Source organism: Pseudogymnoascus verrucosus (genome assembly GCF_001662655.1).
Source record: "Pseudogymnoascus verrucosus strain UAMH 10579 unplaced genomic scaffold scaffold_16, whole genome shotgun sequence".
In the NCBI taxonomy this organism is placed as follows: Eukaryota; Fungi; Ascomycota; class Leotiomycetes; order Thelebolales; family Thelebolaceae; genus Pseudogymnoascus; species Pseudogymnoascus verrucosus.
In genome coordinates, this window is record NW_017263667.1 from 251,243 (window position 1) to 270,687 (window position 19,445).

Below are 19,445 nucleotides of genomic sequence, written 5' to 3' on the forward strand. Positions count from 1 at the left end.
TCGTTCTTGCTCTAGTAAGTCTTTAAGTCCGGAGAATTGAAGTGACGTAATTAACTGTTTGTCAGCTATTCTCTTTCGGGCTGATCTACCCTTCAATTCGACGTACGATACCTCCCATATAAGATTGATATTTCAATTTACTAAATGCGCTTAGATGTCATTATCTGGCACGTCGGAATCCACATCTGGGATGTTGATCAGTACAACCTTGAACCAAACTATACCGAATACCACAAGGTAAAGATGCGGAAATTTACTTATGGGCTCTAATAAATGTATATTGACAGTTTATAGATCCTCATAGCATACAATTTGCTATATACGCCAATTCTACCTCTCGTCAAGGCGTCTATCATATTCCTTCTTCTCAGGGCCGGATGGGTCGTCACCCCCATCAGAAGAACACTCTATGGCATTCTAGCCTTTGTTATTGGAGCCTGTCTCGGACCGTGGCTTGCTCTTATATTCCTGTGTCCGCCTCTAACTGGCGAAACGTCGGAGCCTACAGTATATGGAGGATTATCGTGTCTGACTCCAAAGCAAGGCGGTATTATCTACGTCTTCCTAGTCACGGCCAACATGTTTACGGACCTCTTGATTCTGCCAATTCCAAGTCTGTTGGTATACAGGATACGAAACGCAAGTCTTCAGTCGCGATTGACCGTCATATTTTCGTTCGCGCTCAGTTTAGGGTGAGCCGCTCTTTCCTATCACAGTCACGTTCACAGGAGTTTTTGCTAACACATAAATCAGGGTAACCGCGATGGGCGCCATCAGGCTCAAGCTAAACTACCAAGGGATCCTCTATAAACATCACGAATCTGACTGGACCTATACTATCGTATATTGCCTTAGTCACGCCGAAAACAACGTCGCGATCGTTATCGCCTGCATGCCGCCCCTCCGCAGTCTAATTCTCCGGTGGGCATCAAATAAAGACGAGGAAGCGCTTGTTCGAGACCAATCTGATACAATCAACCGGAGGATCTACGGGGAATCCTTCACTCTCCGGCCGATGTCGGCCACGGAGGATGCGAAAGACCAGTTTACGGGCACGTCAAAGCATAACGAAGGTTTCTGACAGCAAGCACGCATATAAGTTAAGCGGGACCGGAGTTACAGAGTACAATGATACCAATGTCGATGAGGAGTTATGGGGCCGCTGGTAGGCTGGTTGGTTGGTGGAGGTCTAGATGGAGGAGCATATATGGACGGTTTGGAGCTTTAAGGCCTATGATTTATGATTTTGTACGTCCGGAGCAAGAGAGATAGAAGAAAATGCATCCAGAATTACCACTCAATAAGTATAGTGCCTGATAGGACTACGAGTTGTCGCCGGCACAGTTCGTGTTATCGATATGTATAGAACTCCCTTCTACGCGCCCAGCGTGGAACACTTCCTTTCCGCAGCCCCCCGCACTACCAAAAAGCAGACGTAGAAAACAGCCACCGCACATTCAATGCACAAGGTGAAGTTATGCAGCCTCGGCAATGTCGTCGAGTGAGGCGGCTTAGATGTCTTCAACAAATCCGTAGTCGTTTTCAGATAGAGCGACTGACAGCCACTACTACAAGAGAATCCACCAATTAACTATCTGACAGCCCGACAGCGGCAGCAACAGCACTTTTTCAGTCGACGCTAGAAACAAAAACCAATAGCGGGGCAGTGGGCGCTGGACTAGCATACTCTAGCGTTTGAACTACTGTACCGCACTTGTACAAGTGTGCTGAGGCACAAAGTCGGTTACTGAGGACGGCGGCGGTGAAGCCTGGACACAGGCTGTATATAATCGCTGTACTCCCCCTAGCCTTCTCAACCAAGCCGTCAAACTCCAAATTATGTGACAACAGGTTATGACCCGGAACAGGCTATGAGCAAAAGCAGAACGAGGCCACACGATGTGTGCCGACACATAATTGGCGGCTTCCCTCATAGCTCTCCAAGGAGAGAGTAGCTATGTTGTATAGACGGGCGCACGACTAGGTCGCATTTGGAGCACCGGAGCAACGTCGCCGTCGCGGAACGCCACCTCAAACCGAGCAACGCACAATGGGACACAGCACTGCTGGCATATGCGGAGCAAGATTAGCGGGCGGCTACTTCGAACCGGAAGCTAGGAAATGATACTGCTGAGTATCGGGATACTGTCGGAACTTCAGTCATGTTAATTGCACCTCTGAACTGGACCTCAAGGAACGAGGCCGAGCCTGGACAGCCAGCTTGATTCGACACCGGAAGAGTGCGCACATACGGATGCGCACATATTGGGTGTGCAATTGCGGGTAGCAATTGCGGGTAGCGACGCGGGATATATTGTGAGACGTTGGACTCGGGGTACAGGAAGGCAGAGACTTGGATATCAAGGAAAATGGAAGAAGGGTCGCCATTACAGAGACAAACATTGCACCGCGTGCATGTTGGGGCTTGGTGTGTAGAGTACGACTGCGGTCGTGATAGTGCGCTTCACTGTGGAACTACATACTGGTTGTTGAAAGGGCCCCTTTTTTTTTTTTTTAAGTCGTCAAACTCCAAAATTGTGCCACACATGCAAAGCGTGAAATGCCATCGTGACTGTTTATCAAATGCATCGATGCAAACGTCCAGTGACTTCGTTGATTGTGACCTTTGTCCTCTGTATGTCAAAGGCTATGGATAACTCGAAATTATATGTAACGTCTAAATTACTAATACAGAAGACCTTTTGAGTAGCAGCCGTGACAGGTTATACTCAGATCGAGGCGAGTCAACATACACTCCGATGAACGCCGCCATCCATATCGTTACCCTTGTCACCGCCATCACCCTGCTTCCCCACCCTCCCATGAGCACCCTCCATAGTCTGCCGAGCCCGAAGAAGCTTCAAATCCATCTCATCGTTCTCAAGCAGAATCTGCGTGACAGAGCACAGATCCGCAATAAGCCGATCTAGCAGATCGAAGCTCATCGACTCTCGTACCACCACTCTCAGGATCTCGGTCTTTTCCTCGCCAGGGGGGAGAGCGTAGTTAGGGATGATGTACTGTCTCGCACGCATCAGCTGAGACACGGACTCCTGCTTCACGTGGGGGTAGTCTTTCTTGAATGCATCCGAGAAGCAGAATGCCACGACAGGGAGACCGGCGTTATAGGCGGCGGAGGTTGGGTTGTCCGTAGTCGCGAATGCCCCTCCATCTTCGTCATTGTAGTCATGCACGCCTTTCTGGCGGTGGATATCAGACAAACACACGTACCAACCCGTAGCTTCGAGGCTCTTCGACAGAAGCCTAGCGTTCGCGAGGCAGTTCTCCATTATCAAGCGATAGCCACTGAATCCAAGGTGTATGAGATTGAAATACTGCCCAATGACCTGGGCGCCTGGCCGGGAGAAATTCAGTGTGAATGACTCTTCGGTCCCGCCCAGATAATGGAGCTCAAATATCAAATGCTTGGGGAGGTACGACTCGTCGCGCCAGATTATCCAGCCAACTCCAGCGTAGACGAGACCAAACTTGTGTCCGGAGGTGTTGATTGACTTTACGCGTGGCAGGTCAAAGTTCCACTTTGGGCCTCCGGCTCCAGCATGTGTGAACGGAGCTACAAAGCCACCGCTCGCGGCATCGACATGAATGGGAATGTCGACTCCGGATTTTTGCTGATATTCGTCAAGGATATTGGAGATTTCCTCCACGGGCTCATAGTGACCCGTGTATGTGCTTCCAAGTATAACAAAGACTCCAATGGTATTTTCATCGATGTGTTCTTTCACTAGGTCAGGATCCAGCCTGTAGTTACTCCTTTTGGATACTGGTAGAATCCGTGCTTCGACGTCGAAATACCGGGCGAATTTTTCCAATGCAACTTGAGCATTGGCTCCCATAATGATGTTCGGTTTGCTGCTGTCTTTCCCCTCCTCCTTTCTCTTTTCTTGCCATCGCCGCTTCATAGCGAGTCCGCCCAAATGAATGGCCTCTGATGAACCAGTTGTTGCCGATCCAATCGGTTTCTCGTCTTTCTTCGCGCCCCAGAAGTCGGCGATAATGCTGACGCAGCGAGTATGCATGGTCATTAGAGCAGGATATTCGTCGGAATCGGCCATATTCTTGGAGATATTTTCAATCATCAATTGCTCGGCCCGGGATTCCATGAATGTTCCAACGAAGCTGAGAACCTCTTGTCAGTATTTGTCTGCGGCGGGATTGATAAGTGTTATAACATACCTTGCCAAGTTCAGATTTGGTTTCCCATCTAGATCAAGTTCATCCTTGAGAATCTGGTAGACAGCATCGGCTGGCGCTCCCTGCTGCGGGATTTGGAACTTGGGAATGTCTGACCGGCTTGCATATCGTGTCGAATATGGAGTTATGTGGGACGTGCCGCCATTGGTATGGACATGACGTTTCCCAGCTTCAGCCATGTGCATTCCATGGAGGCGCTGGACGATCTCGTCCGAGTCAACCTATATGGGAGGTTAACAATCAAATCCAAGACTCGTCAGCGTGATCTTACATGTCTCGCAAGGCCAACCATACTGAACTGGATTTTAAGGGTCTTGCTAAAAAAAGTTATTGGGTGGAAGGGTCTCCTAGTAGACTAAGGGAAGCTGATTGATACCGAGGAAAGTAGATATACAGCCCACGGCCAAACCAAGTACTCCAAATATGACGACAAAGTATCCGCGCATTTGGCATTTGGCATCATCATCGTTGAAAGTTGTAGTTCATCACAGCAACTTCGACATTGTTTACTTTCACATGGTCACATTCATAGCTTACCTGAAGACAGCCATTAGTAGCCATGACCTACCTTTATTACCGCAAAACCATGCCCGTACCTTTCACAATACCTTCATGAACCGTTTGTTCTCTCTTAGTTCGTCACGACGTCATATAAATTGACTTAATGCCAAGAAAGCTTGACTTTCATTTGCTGAAAATGCGATCACGTGATATAATGCACGGACACTAAAACCGGCCCTCAGAAAGGTGAGATGAGGGGAACAGCGACGAAGCTGTAGCCAATCAGGAAAGATAAAGCTAATAGGTGATGACGACGACGACGACGACACCACCAGCATCTCCGTCTTGAGGTACACAATCCGCTATACGCGAGAAAAAAGAAGCTCTATGCAGGAGAAGTAAACCACATGTCGCTTGTGAGATAGGTATGAGGAGAAAGGACTGTACTAATTGGTGGAATGCCTTATGTTGTAGGTGCAAAAAAAAAGATAAATCGCAGCGGCTATATGATAAAAGTGATATTTATCTCGAAGAGACCGGGGACTTCGAACTATCTGAGATGGACCTCGCCGCGTGTCCTCGGTTGTCACACCACTCGAATCCCTGAACCCCCTGGCGTCTATGTGCTAGCAGGTAATAATACGCCATAATAACCCAGATTATATGATATCAGACACCCCTCTTCTCTTTCCTCTCTCTCCCCGATGTATCCCATCCCTTGATATATTTGATATATCATCAAGATGAAGCTCATCAACATCCTTCCGCTTGTCGCTATATCTGCGGCCTTCGTTCTCCCTGAGGAGACCGAGGTTGGACAGCAAAAATTTGTGCCCAAGAAGTCAAAGACCTTCTTTGAGAGAATTTCTAGTAGTTTTGGAGACCGCTATCAGAAGAGCATCAGCCTTACCGAGAATGCTCTTGATGAAGCCATATCAGTGGCAGAAAGCCTAGCCAAAAAAGCTAAGGGATACAGCCTGTCCACATATGAGGCGTTCGATGCCGAGGCGTGGATCGACTCTGCTTCCGACGTCGTCGACGAGATCAATCCTTTCATGGTAGGAGATCATCCTCGTCACCCTGGTCATCCAGACCGCCCACATCGTCCGCATCGCCCAGATCATCCAGATCGTCCGGACCGCCCAGATCGTCCAGACCATCCGGATCACCCGGATCACCCAGACCACCCAGACCACCCTGATCATCCAGATCATCCAGACCACCCCGATCACCCGCCTCACCCACCTCACCCACCACATCCACCCCATCCCCCTCGTCCCCCTCATCCTCCTCACCATAAGAAGCCTCATCATGGCCACGGCAAGCCGAACCGTACGATATATGAGCAAATCTCCAGCAGCAAGTTCACGACGGAACTGACCAAGATCATCAACCAGTTTGACGACCTTGTCCAGCTCCTCAACAGCACGGAGGCCAACTACACGATCTTTGCGCCAACGAATGATGCATTCAAGCATCTCCCTGGTTTTCATAAGAAGCCTAGCAAGGAGATCATCAAGGCAATCTTGGAGTACCACCTTTCGCCCGACCTCTACCCCCTCCGGAGGCTGCTGCTCAGCCACACAGTCCCAACGTCCTTGAAGGAAGATGGACTCGGTGGAAACGCTCAGAGGTTGCGGATTGGACTTGGCCTACGTGGGCTAAATGTTAACTTTGTCACCCACTTCAAAGCGGTCAATATCGTAAGTTAATCCCCCCATTCGAATTTTACTCGCGTACTAACCACCCCGTCTAGGGTGCAACCAACGGCATAATCCATGCCATCGATCACATCCTCCTCCCTCCTCCCTCCATCCTAACCATCCTATCTCACCTCCCTGGCCAATTCTCTACCCTCCAACTCGCTCTCACCAAAACAGGGCTGGCATCTGATATCGCGAAAGCCCACACCACCGGCGCCACATTCTTCGCGCCAGATAACCGTGGCTTCCAGATTCTTGGGCCGAAGGTTCTTGCCTTTCTCTTTAGCCCTCGTGGAGAGAGCTACCTTAAGGCGCTGCTGAAGTATCACATCGTTGCCAACCAGACGCTGTACTCTGACGCGTTCTACCACTCCAAGAAATATATTCCTGTCGGAGTTCCTCTGCATGTCGATCTGCCGACGTTGTTGGAGGGAAAGAGTCTCGGAATTGATATTGCACGTTTTGGGCGCTTAATTAATGTGAGAATTAATGGGTATACTGACGTCGCTGTCCAGGACGGAATTGCCCGTAATGGCGTCTTGCAGATTCCCCGCCATGTATTGATTCCACCGAAGCCTCCTGGGGACTATGAGGTGGAGGTGGAGGCCGAGGCCGGAGATATGACTGTGGAGGACTTCACAAGTCGCTTTGGTGACTTGGTGGACGAGTCTCTAGAAAAGGAGAATAAAGCCAGGAAGGCCGCTTGGTGGGAGCTGTAGCCTCGGTTCGTAAAAATATTGTGCTTGGATTTCTACTATTTATATCAACGACGAATGAGTGGAACTCACTGACTAGGATATTTTTATTTCTTGGTTTGAACTGGAAATTATTGGATACACGTTCATTTTAGCGTCGAGAGCAAGGGCTTAGTAAACCAAAATACACGTTTTCACCTTCTGTTGTGTTCCTGTTCCCATTATATTGTGACAATAAATCCTTCCTTCCATGCTGCGATGAGAACACCATCGCACCGTCCCTGGTGTGCTAGTACGTGGCTTGCCAATAGCTCCATTCTTTATTTAAACTAGGGCGGCTCACCTGAGCTTTCGGTTTAAAGGATTAACAATAGACCTGTATAAATAAAATATGTCAACAGAATTAAAGCTAAAGTAATTTTTATTTATAATTCTCTCGATCATTTATATCATGATGTATCTCTTGCTCCTATTGGTTTCGGTGTGTTACCTTATATAAATTATAAACAGTGTTCGGCACAGATCGTAGATGACCCGACCTGATCCGGATCATGATCCGGATCTATCCTATCCGTCATAATTTTGGCGTATCCGTGAGATCCGAGGATAGATCCGGATCATACGGATATTGCCAAGAATAGCCAAGAATAGCCAAGGCTGCATAATAAATGTATAATTAATTCTAGCAAAGACGCTTTATATGTATATATTTTAAGCCTCATTTTTTAAGAGATCCGGATCTGATCCGGATATATCCGTTAGATATTAGACGGATCATGATCTGACCCGTGAGGGCTACGGATCAGATCCGGATCACGATCTGCCGAACACTGATTATAAACCAGAATCTGCAATGAAGACGTCTGGGGAAGGAAAATTCAAGCCCAAGTTACATCTTTGGCATAATGTCACACATGAATTTGATGTTGTGAGAAAACCACAAGGCGATCATAAAATGTCGAGCAAGGCAACGTGCCATTAAAAGTATGGCGAATATTTTTTAATATGGAGCAGGCGTATTTGTGTTATTTATTATAAGGTAGAAGTATTCTATTGGAAATTAGAAAACAATAGCTTCTTCTACGATGTCTTGAAGGACAAGACCTAGAAGTGCATGATATTTATTTTTCACGCCTAGACTGCTATACACCATATGAGCAATTATTATTGAGCTACAATACACCGCTAAAAGGTATGCTTGTCTAGTAATAATAGTCGCTTCTTTTATACATCGCTACGGATGCGTGGAATGGCAGAAGGCACGCATCCTTGTCGAGTCAACCCAGCTATCATGATGTCACGAAGGATTCTCGTGGTGGTGAAGATAACGAAAACAGGCGCCCCTCAAACTTAGGAAATAGGGCAGTCGCCCATTTGTTACCAACCTATCTCACATGACGCCGGTGGCATTTTTTCTTTGGACGACGGACTTAAGGAACTGTTGCCGTGAAAGAAATCATTTTCACGTCGGCATAGAATCTGACAGATAGATCTACAATGGGCCCATCATCGTGTTTGGCACAAACCATCTATCCAAAAAGTCCAACCCGCGTAGGCACAAATGTGGAATGTGGGGATTGTCTACGGGGGGGGTTGGTTGCTGTTATGATCAAGGATTTTTGTGCCTACTCAATCTAAGCCTCGAAACAGGAGTTTGGTTTGGTAAATACCTTTCAACAATTATACCATTTATTATCCTATCCTAAATATACCGTATGTAATAACCTCTGAGTCAACCAACTGCCACAAGTAACAATCACGGCATCCTAGAAAGTTCCCTTGACGGAGGATAATACGATGAATCCGTTGTCCAGCTCGGTCGTAAAGCTACCTTACTTGAATACTTCCTACTCTCCTAAATCTCCCCATTATACTATTACGCAGCTCTTCATCTGATCTGCCTTTTTCTAGTTCTGACTCACTCTTAATCATTGCATTTTGGTTTCTGACGGGTGGTTCTGTATCTACTGTTAGAAGAGGCACACAACATTTAGAGCACGGGTCGTCGCAGTTTTAGTTGAAGATACGAAACCCGAGCCAGTTTAATTTAAATACGTACCATCATCAGACTTCTTCTTTGGCTTGTGCTCAGTCTTTAGCCAGAAGATTCGTGGCGCCTCTTTCAATTTACCCCAAATATATAGGGCAGTGTCCACGTGAAAAGCAAAATAGATTGCTGGGATAGACATTGCGGCGGAGGGCCCGACTTAAAATGTTTATTAGTGAGGTGCAAACAAAACACCGGCCAGTGTGTGATTAGAGTATACATACAAATCATTGGAAAGATCCATCCAGGTTTGTATGATAATTTATCAGATGCATGGGGAAATACTGTGATATCTAGAGCAAACAGTGCTGCTAAGAATGACATGGGAAGCTGATTTCGGATTTTTCCTGTCAGAAAGATTCACCGTAGGTTGATCAGTTTGTGTTGAGATAACTCACGAAGACAATGGTAACAATCGTAAACACCATAAGTGTAGTGCCTTGCATTGCCGTTTCTTCGGCTTGTTTACGTGATGATTGCGCTTCGGATAGGTTGGCTTGCTTTTGCTTTAAATCCAGAAGATCGTTTATCTGCATCGGTTAGCGGTGAAATCGCCATCGAGCAGGAAGCGTTAGGACGCACCGATCTCTCTACACGTGTGGCATCTGTGATCATCTCCTCCAACATTTCGAGAATCTCGCCTGGCTCTCTTGAATTTAGGTAGTCCTTCTCCATCGTATACTCCGAGAACGCATCATGCCACCCCTTTTTTGGATCCTTTGTCAAAGATTTAATCTCCGTCGTGTATTCAGAGAAAGCATCGTGCCACACTTTTTTCTGGTCCTTTATTAGGGATTTGAGGATGTTGAGTTCGTCCAATATATCCTTGATTAAGACCAAATAGCCTATCTCTTCATCAATTGAATACCCTTCATCAGTTGAATTATTTTTATTAAGGGTCTCCTTGAACTTCGAAAAAAGTTTTAACTCGCCGTCTTCCTATAAAAGTATTAGCAATAGTACTTATATCCACAGAACAAGACCATAAGAACGATGAAAGTTAACTTACGACATCACCGATAGCATTCTCAAAAATCTCCAAGATGGACAATGACAGTTTTTTCTCTGGAAGTATTACTTTCCGTTGCTCAATGACCCCAGTAGCGCTGCTAACGATTAGTTGCATCAATTGCTCTGGTGATGAAGGGGGGTGCCTATCATGATCACGTCCATCGATCAAGTGCTTGAAGACTCTCTTTAGTATGATATCAGGCTCCCCGTCTGTTTGGTAGCTTGAGCTAGTGATTATTTTATCTTTGTGACGTTGTTAGCACCTCTAATACGCCACCAATTCAAGGGAATTTAGCTTTACCGCCATCAATCACCCATAACCACAGTTGGTCCACCTGCAAGATTAGGCCTGTCTCATCTCTCCTGGGTGAATTGTGTTGGTCCTCCTCTGATTTTTTGTGTTGATTTTCCTTGGGGTTTTTATGTTGTCGGTTCCTCGGCTTTTTTTTCACGTGTTGCTGATCCACTGGGGGTGCATCGCGCGGCCTGCCAATACTATTCTCCTCCTTTTTCAGTGTAATGTATTTTGTGAGCACCTGATCCCCATTTCTCTTCTGGACGTCTTCTTCTGGTAAAGACGAGTAGTAGTACCGATCTAAGGTTCGCAATTCATGGATTGTTTCTCTCCCATACGCATCGACCAATGAATTAGGTAATTGAACGGATGCTCCATTCCCCAGATTAGCTTTGGAAAAGGTGAGATATGGCATCTGACGCTGATGTTAGACTTCCGGCGGTGAATAGTGTCTGTGACATACGTAAAGTGCAATATGGCTAACACCGCTTGATGTCCTACGCATCTCTGCTCCCAATTCCCTTCCTTGGAGAGATTTGACCTGTTCAGTGTTGGGGACGGTGTTGGTTCCTAGTTTTGTTGCAACCTCGCCCCTACTAGTTGGATCTATATTGCCCTGCATGTTTCGCTCTGGATCGGTTTTCAATGGCTGTCTCTGTACACATTTTAGCCGTCACTACTAGGCGTTAAATTCCGAAAGGGTAACTAACTGTACACAGAGGTTTCATACTCCGCGAGAATTGATATACGCCGGATTTATCCGCATACGCACTTTGGAGCTCATGTCTATTTCCACGGACAAAGTTGCTCACTGGACGGTGTTCTTTATTTGTCGAAAATGACCGACTTAGTAAATCCTAATGAATGAGTTGTAAGTATAATGTGTCATACTTTGGCTTGTGAATATTCTACCTCAATCCACTCCATCTATCCAGGTTTTGCATGATTAGTTTGCAGCTCACCGCTTGAGGATTGGAGTTTTGCTCACATTGTTGGCCGGAACATGTATCCATCTAAATCTGTATCCATCTTCGTGCACATCTTTCTTCTTGGAGTTTTGTTCTTGCCTTGTAGCGGCTGCGTGCTTTTGTGTTCCGGCAGCGGGTGTTTCGGGAGCGGGCTGCCTAGTAGCGGGTGGTACGGCAGGTGCTTCGGCATCAGCGGCTCCAGCAGCGGGTGCTTCAGTAGCTATCGGGTTACCCACGGCATTCTGAATAGGTTGATCTACCCCGGAAGCTTTATTCAATGATTTCGGCTCTTTGCGATCCATTCCGGCACCGGTCATGATCTCATCTAACGTTAGGCTTTTATCGTAGATAGTTTCAAGCATCGTCCGGCTTAGAGCTGCAAAGCTGACATGGCCAGCCTTGTTGTAAAAATCTACGATAGTGGCCCTATATTTTTTGCACACCATTTCCTTTTTCCCTGACGGCTGCGGCACACTGGGAAATCCATCTGGATCGTACTGGTCATACACATTTTCCACTCGGGGAGGACTGTAAAGGCAATCCTTTATTTCCCTGTATTGCCGTTCCTTTTCGCTCTTTACTTCCAGGGTGAGACTCGCAGTATTGTTCAACTTGGTTAACAATGTATCAACCATATCCGTTGCGTCTTCAAAAATTGGAGATGTTAAGATTGTCGGGCCATTCCTCCGCAATAGCCACCAGACAACCTTGTAGTGACCGTAATACACAGCCCAAAGCAGACCAGTCCATTTCTGATCTGGAAACAAACCCTGGGGGCCGTTATCCAGAATATTAGGCGCCAGTATTTTTTTATCAACAATCAATTCCACGTACTCTTCAAGCCCAGTTCGTGCAACCTCAGTCAATTCATCCCAAGCGACCTTGGAATCCCTACCAAAATCATGCTCCGTAAGAACTTCCAAAAGGGTTTTAGCTACACCTTGGTGGCCATTGTCGGCTGCCTGAGACAAGGGGGTTTTGCCGTCTTTGGTTTTTTTTCTGATGATTTTCTGTAGCTCCGAATGCTTCTCCAACCACCGCAATAAGAAGGAGACAGCGTTTTGGTGACCATTCCTTGCAGCAAAATAGAGAGCTGTTTCCCCATTCCGTGATTCCACAAGAATCTGAGCCCATGATTCCTTATAGAGCAACGCTTTATCATTTTTTGATTTAGCAGCAACTTCGTCGCTGACAGAACCTTCCAGCAAAGATGTCATTGTGTCCACGTAGCCATTACCTGCTGCGAAATGAAGCGGAATTATTTCGTCGTTCGTCTTGTCGGATATCTTCGCCATAACATTTGTTTCCATCGAACCACGTTTCTTAAAACAGTCCATGAGCTGCTCAAGAACACCGGGGTATCCATTACACGCAGCCACATGAAGCAGCGTTTCTCCCGATTTAGTTTTCAAGTCACACAGGTTCCCCTGCCGATTAAAACAAGTCCTGGCTACCGATTGCCATCCATAATATACCGCCCAATGCACTACCAGATGCCAATGCATCAGAGAATCCAGCTCACTTTCCGATTTGTCCTCAAAATAATCGATAAAAAACCTTCTGACTTCCTGTACGTCACGCTGATTCATCTTCGCAGAAGAACCAAGCTTAAGCCTAGGCAGCGCAAACGCCTCAAGGCCCATGAGGAAGCAAACTGCATCGTATTCTTGCTCAGTGGCAGCTACACTCAATGCCGTACCTCCCTTGTCGTCTTTCCAAAGTATTGTGTCTCGATCGAGTTTCCCAACTAATTCTTCCAGGGTTTCAACGCTGCCAGATTCAGCGGCCATGTGCAACACTGTTCGCCCATCGTTCGTTTTTGCCAATAAATCGGAACCTGCCTTTAGGAGTGAGATTAATATATCCTTCTTGCCATTAAGAGCGGCAATGAGTAGCGGTGTCGATTGTGTTCTTTTTGTCACGACCTTCAGTATTGATTCGTCACCAAGGAGAGAATCAACTTCAACGCCTCCTCGAGCGGCACTATGTAGAACTGTCCATCCATCATTATCTTGCTTGCCTATCAAGTTTTTCGCACCATCTATAGCCAAGAGACGGCCAAAAGTCTTCTTGGAGCCATGGTAGGCAGCTGAATGTAGAGGAGTCCCTTCGTTGGTTGATTCAATCTTCCAATCTGCGTCATTATCCAAAAGCATATTGACGATATCCAGACAGTCTTCGCGAGCTGCAAGAAGTAAGGGGGTCTCCTTGTCTCGGTTCTCAAAATTAACAATAGTATGCTTTATCCCAATTCTATCTCCAGCCTCTAGAATCTGGCGTAGTACATCAATATTGTTGTTCTGGGCAGCAATATGAGCAGCCGTCCATCCGTTCGTCTCATCGTCTAAAAGGAAATCCTTGTCGTACTTCAGTTCTAAAATCTTCGCTGCGATCTCTGGCCAATCGTGTCGAGCAGCTAAAAAGAGGGTCGTCTGGTTTGGATCTCCATCCTCTTCATCATCATCAAATCTACTGTCGATTTTTGCACCTTCTCCTAGCAGGCGAATGAATTTCTCGAGATTTCCGTCTACAATTGCTTGACCAAAAGCTTGATTTAACTCAACCTCGCGAGACGTCAGATCCTCGGATGATATTTGGGCCAAGCGGACTTTGTAGGTATCCCTCGTTTCATCTTCGTCGTCGTCATCTTCTTCTTCCTGTTCCTCCTCCGGACTCGGTGCTGGACCTGATTCTGGGTCTGGCACCAGGTCCGCTGCTGGGTCTAATTCTTGGGCTGGTTGAGCGTCAGGTTCGGCGCCTAGCGCAGAGCCTGGTTCTAGATTCCGTTCCGTATCAAGTTCTGCATCCGATTGTAAGGGTAACCTCCCATCTGACTGTGACGGAGGCCCATTATTAATCGGTATTTTTTCAACCCGCACCCCATTATCAACTAGACCCAAATCCACATTAGGGACAGTAGTGGCCGATTCAGTTTCGGTCACGTTCTGACTTCTGGTTAGGGAATCAGATTGAATGATAATTTCCCTAGTTCCGCCATCATTACTACTAGTCGCTGTGGCTGCATCGGCAGTGTCAGACTGATGGATACGCGTATCCGGTTCTTGCTGGCCGCCATCAACGGCTGTATTATTGCCGCTATTGGAATCACGACTTGGCGTTGCCTCCTCGGTCACTGTCAAATTTTCGCCTGCGCTCACAGCATCAGAATGACTGATGCTTTGCTCATTATTGCCGGTCACCGCTGCTGGGTCGGCAGCGTCAGACTGGTGGGTAGGCGTAGCGATTTCTTGTAGGACCTCGTCGGTTGATGGAGCCTCGCCGCCGTCGGAATTAAGATTCGGCCTTGCATCCTCCGCCGGTGTCGCGACACTGCTGCTATCCATTGGATATGGCCGAAATGATTGGCTCCCACGGGAGCAGAACGGACGCCAAGTGTGTCGTTTGAAATATAATGGAATTGAAGACCACGTTGGTTATCTATACCCACCACGTCGTCCGTCTGACGCGATCTGCGAACGCATAAATTATGCATGTAACCCACCCCCCACGAGGACGCGTCGGTCGGGTAATGATGCAGCCACAGTCACAATCACACAAAATCAAGCGGAGGAGGAATGTGAGGCTGATCGGCCTAGCCATTTATGAAAGCTAAGCACCTACTATTAGCTAGCTGCATGTCATCAATTCACTGAAAATAGCCTACTGACGAAGGAAGCGATCCATCTCGAGGCTGGGGAGGATTGTAACCTTGCTGACAGGGGCCGAACAAGCGGCGGCGGGTACATTGCCTGTCAGCGAACATGGAGTTAATTTAACTGTTGCAAAGCTTCTTGGATCGATGATTTCCTCACCAAAACCGCCATCGGCATAAGTGTCTTCTTCTCGCCTTCGATTGTTAGAAAAACAAATAAACGGACCCAAGGTGTGTATAAGAGCCCAAATTCTTCCTTCAGATGGCGTAAAGGGAGCTCGTTCGTCGTCGTGTCGTTGGTCAGCCTCGGCGATCAGGGTAGTGGTTGCGATGGACCGACACATCTCCCACCCCAAGACTTAGAGTCGCCAATGGGTTGGAGCCCAATAAATGTCAATGCTGTACAGTTAAACCAACAATATACTTTTTCCTACGATCAAATGTGCTTTCTCCACGCGACGTTTAGCACCAATCCCTTGTAATGGGTGAGTTGCAGCTTGTCCCATGGTGCCACCTGCTATTGAGCATGGAAGGGTAGCCGTGAGCCTATGAACTATGCGTTTGATGAAAAAAAGTCCCTCACGACTAGCGATCGAATCATCATAAATGGCTGGATTGCAGCCATCCCACGTCGTCAAGGGGACAACAGTATGACAGCTCCAATCTACCACTTAACAAATAGCTGATACTCCTCATAATGCTCCTCCGTATCCGCCTCCTTGAACTTCTCGATCCCGCCCAAGACGCCTTCCTCGCCGACTTCCCACTCCCCCGCTCCCACGAGATTCTGCCATAAATCCAGTATATCCCCAAGCTGTGGCCCATGCGCAGGGCCATAATGGTTGTATCCCAGCTGGTACAGGTCATTCCTCCGGCCGTTTGGCCTCGCCACTCTGCCTTCCTGGTTGTCGCCGATGAGGGAATCGTCGGCGTGGCGCGCAAACCCGTTTACGCCGACCTCAAATGGTAGGCAGAGACTGCAGGAGTCTTCAAATACGTGGTCGCTCTCTTTGTCCACGTAGCCGGTCCAAAGTCCGTGGGGCAGATTAGGGATGTCTTCAAACGGGTAGTGTTCAAAAACCGGCGTTGTGGAGTTGATGTCTGTGATGAAGAGAGGCACTGGGAGAACAGGATTGTGGTACTGAAAGCACCCAGGCATATCAAAGTCTTGGAGTGGGCGTGGCGAGAAGTCGTCTGCAGTAGGAAGACGGAGTCCTGGGGCTACGTATTTGATATTCTTCTTTGGCCGACGAACCATTGTGAGAAAATCCCGGACAAAGCCTTCTCCCAAGCCAGCGGCATCCAGGACTTCGTTGGAAATAAGGCCAAACTGATCTCGAGAGCGAGAGGCCTCAAATTTGGCTTTTACAAGAGCGAGCAGCTTCTCTTGGTCCTCTGGGTTATCTTTTGTTTGCAGCGAGGGATTTTCAATCAGACACTCCATCCTAAAAACTAGATTATCAAAACCATTAAGTGCCCTTTGGAGGTCATGTTGGCTGAATGGAAGCATCTCCCACGGCTCGGCTTCACACGGCCCATTGCCAGGCTGGGGTCTCGCGACCACCTTTCCGGTGTCTATCATGTCAAGCCATGCGCTCAAGACGACCTCAAGAGGATCCCATTCTGTTCGGCCATTCATTGTGATATGCGAGTCAAGGATATCACAATGAAAGATCGCCCGCGATATTTCTTGGTCAAAGCTAAACGCATATGAGAGTCAGTTCCGGATTATACGGAGCCAGGGGTTATTTTACTTCAGACCATCTCGGTGACTACCAAGACTCAGATTGGTCATCTGGTATAAGCACATGATTTCTTCTTCATCGTGTCCTTGAATGAACAAGCGATCCGGCCAAGCCAGACCAGTAGAGTAGTAGAAGAAGTTCTGGCCAGGGGGCGTTTCGAATGCAGCCTGAAGGAACAGTTTCAGGGACGGCGATAACCTTGTCGACCATTTGTCCTCTAGAGCTTGATCCGTGATATGTCTCTGCCACCACGTCACCCTTGGCATTTCCGTCTCTGGTTTGCCGGTGACGGCCCAGCCCAGCCCCACAATTAGATTATGGAGAGCTGCGCAACGTTCCCAATCCATACCATCCACCTCACGGCATGGTACTTCGGCAGTAGCTCGCCATGTGAGCTCGTTGTCGATAGAGAAACTCATGATGCAAAGGCTTTGAAGCTGGAATGGTGGGGTGGGAAGGAAAGAAGAAGAGAGCACTTGTCTGTCGTAAGGCTGCGAAGCTACTTGGCTTCAAAATATTGCGATTGGAAAAGTAGGACGCGAAAATCAACGAATTTGTCGTCACTATTAATGTTTTCTACAAATTGCCACCTATTTAATCGGAGCAGCCGCCCCAGGGACAGGACAGCCACGTTTTTCAAAAGAAGCTCAAAGTTAGCGTTTTGCCGCCGCTTGGCGTAGTCAATAGTTTACAAACTATTGCCTACGCAGCCAACAAGGTTCCAATGCGGATATTACATATACCCGGCTAAAACGGCATGCATAACTTATACAGGTATAAACACACTAAGCAGGAAAATAATCATATATGCAGGACAAGTTTTAAGCACCATACACCTATACTCTTTCGCCCTCGAATGGCTTCCTGCCATATACGAAGTGAAACTTGATGTATAGATGGTAATCAGGGTTACGCATACCCTGACGAGGGCCAACCATCATAAGCTGAGCCTGTTCGGGACTCATATTTAGCGCGCGGGTGAAGAGTGCCATGCTAACGGGCTCGACAGCATCGACGCTCTGGGTTTGGAAATAGAGACCCATCTCCTTCAACCTTGGGTCTCGCGGCCAGCGTCCGAGTGGAACCTGCGATACGGACAACTAGTTAGCTACGACTCCAAATGCCACTGGGGCAGGGAATGGGGAGACTGGACGTACTTTGTAGATATCATCGCGAACGTCGACGAATCCGGCATCAATCATCCATTGTTTCTGCTTGTCTGCCACATCCATTTTCTTACCAAATACCTCGGCCGCTTTATCGACCGTTGAAAACCAATCCACGACTTCAGTAGCCCGATCAACGGAGTCATCGTCGGATGAAACTCGGACATCGTGTTCTTGCGCCTCAAGCCACGCTCCTGGCTTGAGATGCTTAAACGCCTGCGAGTACAGGCGTGGCCAGTCCTTGATTGACCCCGACAAGACACGCCAATGAATTAAGTCAAACGCTTTGCTCGGTGCATACGGCCATTCCTCCTCTGCATTGTCAACGACGAACTCACAATTCGGCGGTACCCATGAGGGTTGAATCGGACTCAAGTCAATACCGACGACCTGCGCGCTTGGATATTCATCTGCCACGTCGATGGCCCAAATACCCGTACCCGTTCCCACGTCCAAAATCCGCTGTGGATTCGGTCCAATTGGAGCACGGAACATCTTTCCCCTCAGAACGAGTTTAAAGACGTGATGCTTGAGATCAAGTCTATCTTGTTCCTTAGCATCGTTTGGCAGTGGGTACTCTCCATTGTGATACGCGTGATACCGGCGGCCATTCTCGTACGTATAATTAAAGATAGATGACGCGAGCGAAGTGGTAGAGCTCTCGTTGTCTCCAAAGGTCGAGTCAACCTCGCCGAAATCCTGACAAATGTCAATAGCGCTTCATGGTCAAGTGGGTGAGGCACGAACAATCTCAACATGGTCATGTTCGTTTGGTCCCTGCTCAGTTCCAGGAGTTTCTGCCCTAGGGACATCCGGCTCTTCATCATGGGGGGCAGGCACTACAGGCGCAGGCATATCTTCTTCCGGAGCCTTTGACTCTTCTTCGTGAGAAGTTGCTGTAACAGGGGCAGGCACATCTGTCTCCGGCACCTTTGACTCTTGGTGAGAGGTCGCTACAATAGGAGCAGGTGTATCTACCACAGGGGTCTTCAGCTCTTCATCGGGGAGGCTTGACGCCTGGACAGGCGGAGCAGAGCTTTGCGCTTGCTCCATAGTGTCGGGAAATATGAGCAGTCAGTCGTTTAACAAAATTGCCCCAGGAAGCCGTACGCCGAGCTCTTACTGAACTCTTACTGTTAGATAGTCAGATTGGACTCGTCAAAGTACGGCAATGGTGCACGGTTTTTCTGCCAGAGAGACTCCTCGGTAGTAATATAAACAAGGGCGGGTGACAGCGACGAGGGCGGATGTGCATACGAGCACACAGTAACCTACAAGTTGCATGAATTCTTCGGGCAACGTTGAGAATCTCCAGCAGTAGCTCCTTCCGCAAACCACGTTGTGGCTTCTTTGGTTGGGTGTCAGGGTCGTAACGCTAGGGAACTTTGGCCGGGCCGTAGCGGAAATCAAAGCCGGCGTCCCCGCTCTCATCCTCGCCCTCACAATG

At 47.9% G+C, this 19,445-nt stretch overlaps 7 protein-coding genes across 7 annotated transcripts; 2 read left to right on the forward strand and 5 right to left on the reverse strand.

The window, feature by feature from the left end:
- Nucleotides 1–79: 79 nt before the first annotated feature.
- On the forward strand, nucleotides 80–1,273 carry VE01_04514 (uncharacterized protein). Its single transcript, XM_059463626.1, has 3 exons — nucleotides 80–237; nucleotides 295–692; nucleotides 754–1,273. The coding sequence occupies exons 1-3, from the start codon at nucleotides 145–147 to the stop codon at nucleotides 1,079–1,081; spliced, it is 819 nt and encodes a 272-aa protein (XP_059319774.1). The 5' UTR covers nucleotides 80–144; the 3' UTR covers nucleotides 1,082–1,273.
- Nucleotides 1,274–2,682: 1,409 nt separating this feature from the next.
- On the reverse strand, nucleotides 2,683–5,172 carry VE01_04515 (uncharacterized protein; the record flags this gene model as incomplete). Its single annotated transcript, XM_018273987.2, has 4 exons — nucleotides 4,487–5,172; nucleotides 4,198–4,436; nucleotides 2,754–4,140; nucleotides 2,683–2,685 (listed from the first exon to the last, which is right to left on the reverse strand). The coding sequence occupies exons 1-4, from the start codon at nucleotides 4,505–4,507 to the stop codon at nucleotides 2,683–2,685; spliced, it is 1,650 nt and encodes a 549-aa protein (XP_018131325.1). The 5' UTR covers nucleotides 4,508–5,172.
- Nucleotides 5,173–5,419: 247 nt separating this feature from the next.
- On the forward strand, nucleotides 5,420–7,285 carry VE01_04516 (uncharacterized protein). The gene is made up of 2 exons (XM_059463627.1): nucleotides 5,420–6,419; nucleotides 6,473–7,285. Exons 1-2 carry the CDS (start codon nucleotides 5,460–5,462, stop codon nucleotides 7,136–7,138), a joined length of 1,626 nt encoding a protein of 541 aa, XP_059319773.1. The 5' UTR covers nucleotides 5,420–5,459; the 3' UTR covers nucleotides 7,139–7,285.
- A 1,697-nt stretch (nucleotides 7,286–8,982) lies between these two features.
- VE01_04517 (uncharacterized protein) lies at nucleotides 8,983–9,303 on the reverse strand (the record flags this gene model as incomplete). The annotated part of the gene is made up of 3 exons (XM_018273989.1): nucleotides 8,983–8,987; nucleotides 9,037–9,072; nucleotides 9,174–9,303. The coding sequence occupies 3 exons, from the start codon at nucleotides 9,301–9,303 to the stop codon at nucleotides 8,983–8,985; spliced, it is 171 nt and encodes a 56-aa protein (XP_018131323.1).
- Nucleotides 9,304–9,535: 232 nt separating this feature from the next.
- Nucleotides 9,536–14,779, reverse strand: VE01_04518 (uncharacterized protein; the record flags this gene model as incomplete). Its single annotated transcript, XM_018273990.1, has 8 exons — nucleotides 9,536–9,691; nucleotides 9,744–10,100; nucleotides 10,171–10,415; nucleotides 10,474–10,882; nucleotides 10,931–11,122; nucleotides 11,178–11,324; nucleotides 11,380–11,394; nucleotides 11,456–14,779. 8 exons carry the CDS (start codon nucleotides 14,777–14,779, stop codon nucleotides 9,536–9,538), a joined length of 4,845 nt encoding a protein of 1,614 aa, XP_018131236.1.
- A 972-nt stretch (nucleotides 14,780–15,751) lies between these two features.
- On the reverse strand, nucleotides 15,752–17,251 carry VE01_04519 (uncharacterized protein; the record flags this gene model as incomplete). Its single annotated transcript, XM_018273991.1, has 2 exons — nucleotides 15,752–16,787; nucleotides 16,842–17,251. 2 exons carry the CDS (start codon nucleotides 17,249–17,251, stop codon nucleotides 15,752–15,754), a joined length of 1,446 nt encoding a protein of 481 aa, XP_018131235.1.
- A 138-nt stretch (nucleotides 17,252–17,389) lies between these two features.
- On the reverse strand, nucleotides 17,390–19,391 carry VE01_04520 (uncharacterized protein). Its single transcript, XM_018273992.2, has 3 exons — nucleotides 18,746–19,391; nucleotides 17,990–18,697; nucleotides 17,390–17,917 (listed from the first exon to the last, which is right to left on the reverse strand). The coding sequence occupies exons 1-3, from the start codon at nucleotides 19,049–19,051 to the stop codon at nucleotides 17,669–17,671; spliced, it is 1,263 nt and encodes a 420-aa protein (XP_018131342.1). The 5' UTR covers nucleotides 19,052–19,391; the 3' UTR covers nucleotides 17,390–17,668.
- Nucleotides 19,392–19,445: the final 54 nt, after the last annotated feature.

Excerpts from the sequence above, each read along its gene's own strand:
- VE01_04520 (XM_018273992.2), bottom strand. The coding sequence starts at position 19,051 with ATGGAGCAAGCGCAAAGCTCTGCTCCGCCTGTCCAGGCGTCAAGCCTC. Across the intron at positions 18,698-18,745 it reads AACATGACCATGTTGAGATT|GATTTCGGCGAGGTTGACTC; the intron begins GTTCGTGCCTCA and ends GACATTTGTCAG. Across the intron at positions 17,918-17,989 it reads TTCGCGATGATATCTACAAA|GTTCCACTCGGACGCTGGCC; the intron begins GTACGTCCAGTC and ends TCCGTATCGCAG.
- VE01_04516 (XM_059463627.1), top strand. The coding sequence starts at position 5,460 with ATGAAGCTCATCAACATCCTTCCGCTTGTCGCTATATCTGCGGCCTTC. Across the intron at positions 6,420-6,472 it reads ACTTCAAAGCGGTCAATATC|GGTGCAACCAACGGCATAAT; the intron begins GTAAGTTAATCC and ends CACCCCGTCTAG.
- VE01_04514 (XM_059463626.1), top strand. The coding sequence starts at position 145 with ATGCGCTTAGATGTCATTATCTGGCACGTCGGAATCCACATCTGGGAT. Across the intron at positions 238-294 it reads ACTATACCGAATACCACAAG|ATCCTCATAGCATACAATTT; the intron begins GTAAAGATGCGG and ends GACAGTTTATAG. Across the intron at positions 693-753 it reads TCGTTCGCGCTCAGTTTAGG|GGTAACCGCGATGGGCGCCA; the intron begins GTGAGCCGCTCT and ends CACATAAATCAG.